At 43.5% G+C, this 5,388-nt stretch overlaps 1 protein-coding gene across 2 annotated transcripts in view; it reads right to left on the bottom strand.

The window, feature by feature from the left end:
- Window positions 1-2,505: 2,505 nt before the first annotated feature.
- The window catches only part of Kiaa2012 (KIAA2012 ortholog), a 100,744-nt gene continuing 97,861 nt past the window's right edge, over window positions 2,506-5,388 (bottom strand). For both annotated transcript variants that reach the window (XM_087902236.1, XM_087902237.1), the window contains exons 21-22: window positions 4,983-5,202; window positions 2,506-2,734 (exon numbers count right to left, since the gene is read on the bottom strand). In XM_087902236.1, coding sequence (XP_087758362.1) covers window positions 2,596-2,734; window positions 4,983-5,202 — 359 coding nt within the window. In that variant the 3' untranslated portion in view covers window positions 2,506-2,595. The remainder of the gene's footprint in view (window positions 2,735-4,982; window positions 5,203-5,388) is intronic.

The raw sequence follows: 5,388 nt of genomic DNA, 5'->3' as shown, positions 1-5,388 counted from the left end.
GCCCCTTTTATTTTATTTAGTTTTGTAGGGAGAAAGATGAAAATACTTCAGATAGGATTTTCTTTAGTGCTCTACAGTAATGACCTTAGTGATTTGAAGCAATGGGAGTTACTGATGTGCCTCCTGAATCAATGTTTATGATCACAGTGTCTTTTTAAAAACTCACTGTCAGGCAGTGGTGGCATACTCCTTTAATCTCAGCACTCAGGAGGCAGAGGTAGGCGGACCTCTGAGTTTGAGGCCAGCCTGGTCTACATAGTTCCAGGACAGTAGGACTATTTCACAGAGAAACACCATTGTCTTGTCTTTTTTTGATTGTGCTGTTCTTGGAAGTTACACATATACCATTACTGTTGGTTTTTTTTTTTTTTTTTCCTTTTCGAGTATTTGTAAAACCCCGATGAATTGGGGGCTGGAGAGATGGCTCAGTGGTTAAGAGCACTGGCTGCTCTTCCAGAGGACCTGGATTGAATTCCCAGCACCCAGAGGGTGGCTCACAACCATCCATAATGAGACCTGGTACCCTCGTCTGGCCTGTAAGCATACATGCAGGCAGAACACTATGCATAATAAATAAATACATCTTTAAAAAAATTTCAGTGAGTCACAGAACTATATATATGTGCACATCCAATTTCATGTCATTCCAAATACAGTGCCATCTGGCTACTTTAGCAAATAAACCTTTCCGAGATGCATTTTATAAACTGCTAACAGTGTACATACCCTTCTCAGGTAATTTGTTCACAAAGAAGATTGCCTGAAACTCACATTTGACCCTATCTTTAAAATTGCTTCTAATGTACGAAATGGAGCTTTTAGACTCCCCTGGCATTTACTGTTACATTCTTTAAATAGTAACTGGAAACTAGGTTCAATTGTAGAAAACCTTGAGTTTGCATCATTTGTCAAGCTGAAGTAACAGATTTGGTTGGTTATTTGAGCTTTTCAGAATCCATGAATATATGGTTCAGCATCTTAGTTTTGTAGCTCTGAATGAAGGCTCAGCATTTAGTGATGGAGCTTAATGGTAGAAATAATTTTTGTTTTGGGGGTTTTGGAGGGTCTTCTAAAGTACACTCTACTGTTGACCTAAAAAACAGCCTTGACTGATAAAGTAGTACTGTTAATAGACACTTGGGAGCAAAAATGTAATAGATAATATTTGGAAAGGTCCCCAAGTAGTATTCATAATAAGAAAACTAAGACAAGTGTGGATCAAAAGTTAGGAAAATTGGGCTGGGGAGATGGCATAGTGGTGAGAGGCACTGGCTGCTCTTCCAGAGGACTTAGTTCAGTTCCCACACTCATGGCTGCTCACAACTCTACCTCCAGGGGATCTGACAGTCTTATACAGACAAAAACAGCAATGCACATCAGTTAATTTTTTTTAAGTTGGGGAAAATGCAGATACTGCTTGATTTAACATCCTTTTATGTTGTTTCAAACAATTTCTTTTACCCTTCTGTGATACTTGAGCTTGAACTCACAGAGATCTACCTGCCTCTGCCTCCCAGGTGCTGGGATTAAAGGTGTGCATCACCACCAACTGCCCAGCGAGACAGGGTTGGCTTTTTTTTTCTTTTCTTCCTTTTTCCTTTCCTTTCCTCTTTCCTTTCCTTTCCTTTCCTTTTTCCTTTTCCCTTCCTTTTTCCCCCCTTCCCTTCCCTTTTTTCCCTTCCCTCTTTTTTCCCTTCTTCTTTTCTTCTTCTTCTTCTTCTTCTTCTTCTTCTTCTTCTCTTTTTCCCTTCTTCCCTTCTTCCCTTCTTCCCTTTTCCCCTTTCCCTTCTTCCCTTTTTCCCTTCTTCCCTTCTTCCCTTTTTCCCCTTTCCCTTCTTCCCTTTTTCCCTTCTCTTTTCCCTTCTTCCCTTTTCCCTTCTTTCCCTTCTTTCTTTCCCTTCTTCTTCCCTTCCCTTTTTTCCCTTCTTCCCTTCCCTTTTCCCTTTTCCTTTTTCCCCTTTCCCTCCCCTCCCCTCTCCTCCCCTCTCCTCCCCTCCCCTTTCCTCCCTCCTTCCCTCCTTGTTCCTTCTTCCTTCCTTGGATGAAATTGTGCCTTATAGAAGGATTTAATATATGATTAACTCCGCTAATCCAGAGTTATTGAATGACAAAATAATGTCCATTCACTGTCAACTCTTGAACACACTGAGATACATAGTACCCTAAGACTTGGTGTCTCCAGCTGGAACTATGGAATGGCTTAGCACCAAGGCTTTTGAACTTAATGTGGTCCTAGAAACAAAAGGATTTGCGTGTGTGGCGTGTGCAGGAATGCTGGGAAGAGAGAGGTTCCAGTCCAGGGTAAAGAAGATAGGAGGGCTGGGTGGTGGTAGCACACGCCTTTAATCCCAGCACTTGGGAGGCAGAGACAGGCAGCTCTCTGTGAGTTCGAGGCCAGCCTGGTCTACAGGGCCAGTCCCAGGACAGGCTCTAAAGCTACACAAAGAAACCCTGTCTCTAAAAGTGAGAGGTATGAGTTGAGGGAAGTCAGATGAAATGAACTAATTGAGCTCATGCTGAAGTTTTATTATAGAAGTATAGCTTTTTCTGAGAAGTATACCAATTCTCAACTTACTTTTTTGTTTTCTTCTAGCCTTATGGCTTGGGGATTTGTAGGAACTGGAAATATGAGTAGACCCATGGTCTGGAAATGTTCTGTGTCCACTGCAGACCACTGGCTTCCTTTAAGAGTTCTTGATGAAAATGAAGCTGTTTCTCCAAAGCTGCTTTTTGCCTAAGGAGACAGCCCACCCCAGTTCCAGAAATGATTAAGCATTCTTTTTTTCTGTTTGTTTTTGTTTTTCGAGACAGGGTTTCTCTGTAGCTTTGGAGCCTGTCCTAGAACTAGCTCTTGTAGACCAGGCTGGCCTCAAACTCACAGAGACCCACCTGCCTCTGCCTTCCAAGTGCTGGGATTAAAGGCGTGGGCCACCACTGCCTGGCTGGCGTTCAGTCTTATAAGTTGATAGAGTTTTGGATTTGGGTTGTGGGTTTTAGTGGAAAATCATACTCTGTTCATTTAGTGCCTTTACATGAGGCCTTTGGGGGCATCATGAGAGTCCTATTAGGAAGAGGGAGGTGGTATTTCTCAACTCTTACACTTGTCCTGCTGGAAGGGATACCTTTGTTTGCTTGCTTTATTTAGGTTTGTTTTTTTGAGACAGGGTCTCCCTGTGTAGCCCTGGCTGTCCTGGAACTTCTCACAGGTTTAATCCCCTAAACACTAGGATAAAAGTGGATCCCCTTGCTTTAGAGATGAGGAAACAGTCCAGAGAAGTTAAAGTACAGGGGCGGATGTTGCAGATGGAGATGAAGTCAGGTCGGTTGGTACTGGGTTCTAGCCCTTGGAGGAACGAGACAGCCCCATTACCCCTTTAGTTGCTCAGCTACCTGAACTGGTTTTACATAATTGTTCTAGTACCTCCATAATGCCTGTCAGTTTTTCATGGAAAGTTGGGGTTCTAGGAGCTTGCTTTCTGTTGTACTGCTACGATACGTGATGTCTAGACTATTGAAGCTGAATTAGGACTTTTCTAATAATCTGCTTTGTAATGCTGATCAGGGAAGGAACAACTCAAGGTTAACGAAGTCTTGAGAGTTCTGGTGTCTTCTCTTTCTGGACCTCTTAAAGAGGACTCGAGTCCTTTTAATTTGTGGAAAATTACAACTCAACGGGGAGAGTGTTTACATTTAGTGTTGGAGACATGATTTCCCAGGTTGTACCTTGTCTCTCCTGACAGTTTTGAGAAAGAATCTGGCTGCATTTCTCCCAGGACTCCTCCAAGATTCCTCCAAGTATTGCAACTACAGACCTGTGCCACCACACCTAGCTCACCTTCCCGTGTCTATGGTTGTAAAAGATCAGAAATGCTCTTGGCCCCAGGTAAGAAGGAACTTTAGTTCTTTCTCGTCTTGGCGTACCTCCCTGGCTTCATCCAAAGTACCACTTGTCACCCTCATCCCAGCAATGCTGGGCTTCTGTTTATTTAACAAGCCACTTGACAAGCTTTCTGTCACATCTTTCAAGTTTTCCTGCCTAGCATTTTGTAACTAGCCTAAAAAACAAACAAACAAACAAACAAAAACATGGCAGGGCATGATGGTACACGCCTTTAATCCCAGCAGTGGGGAGGCAGAGACAGGCAAATCTCTGGAAATGTTCCAGATGGAGTTTGAGGCCATCCTGGTCTACAGAGCTAGTCCCAGGACAACTAGGGCTGTTACACAGAGAAATCCAGTCTCGAAAAAACAAACCACATGAAACCAAAAACATTGTCTTTTTCAGTATCTCTCCATCCTTATCCCTTGACTGTGAATATCATACTTCTGAATTCCCTAGATTCTCCAATTTACGCAATGTTTTTTTTTAAAGATAGATACAGCTTGCTTAAATAAATGTTCTTTTTTTAAAAAAAAACTTTTTTAACTTTATTTCATGTGCATTGATATAATGATGTCAGATTCTCTGGAACTGGAGTTACAGACAGCTGTGAGCTGCCATGTGGGTGCTGGGGATTGAACCCCGGTCCTCTGTAGGAGCAGTCAGTGCTCTTAACCACTGAGCCATCTCACCAGCCCCTGCAATGTGTTTTGGTATTGGCCATAACTCAATATTTGGTCCTAATGGAGATCTTGCTTCTCTTTCACTGGGGAGTTGAATACAGGGCATAATTCGAATATTTGATCAACCTGCTGCAAGCCCTGCTAGTAAGCCCTGAGATTTACTTATCCATAAACGAGATTAAGATAAATAATCTTAAATGCCTGTCTAGCTTCAATACAAGTTTTGTAAGCCATGACAGAATCCTGCGCTGTCTGTCGGCGAAGAATGCTCTTTGAGTTTTAGTCTTCCTAGCCATGCTCTAGGGGACGAGAGAACTATGGTTTAAGGCTGTGTTAGGTGAGAACTGGCACCAGGTCATCAAGCCTCTGAAACAAGCCCGGACGGCGGCTTTTGTCCAACCCTTGCTTACGAGAAGTACCTCTCTTGCTCCTGGGCAAGTTTCATGGCTTCTTCCAGAGCCAGCCTTGCCGCTGCTTCTTCCTGTTGCCTCTTTTCCTCAGCCTCCTGCCGAGCCTTCACTTCTGCTTCCTGTTTCTGCCTCTGGTACTCCAGCCGCTCTTCTTCCGCCATTTCCATCAGGCGCTTCTGTTCTTCTGCTAACTGCATTTCCAGTTCCCTCTGCCGTTGCTTCTCCGCCTCTGTGGAGCATAAAGAGGTGGGCTAAGTGGAGGGGGCATCACTAGAGCAGCTGGTATTTCTGGTCTTTCTAATCTTGGAGAGCCTCCGTGGGTTTACTAATCCAAGTCCTCTGGCAAAGTGCCTATAGGTATTAAAAAGCCTTAGGGATTTTCCTGAACTTACGCAGCTGTGTGGGCAGGAGCGTC

The sequence above is a fragment of the Myodes glareolus genome, chromosome 27 (assembly GCF_982192425.1).
Source record: "Myodes glareolus chromosome 27, mMyoGla1.1, whole genome shotgun sequence".
NCBI lineage: Eukaryota > Metazoa > Chordata > Mammalia > Rodentia > Cricetidae > Myodes > Myodes glareolus.
The sequence above is the reverse complement of the archived record's forward strand: the minus strand, read 5'-3'. Positions and strand labels throughout refer to the sequence as shown.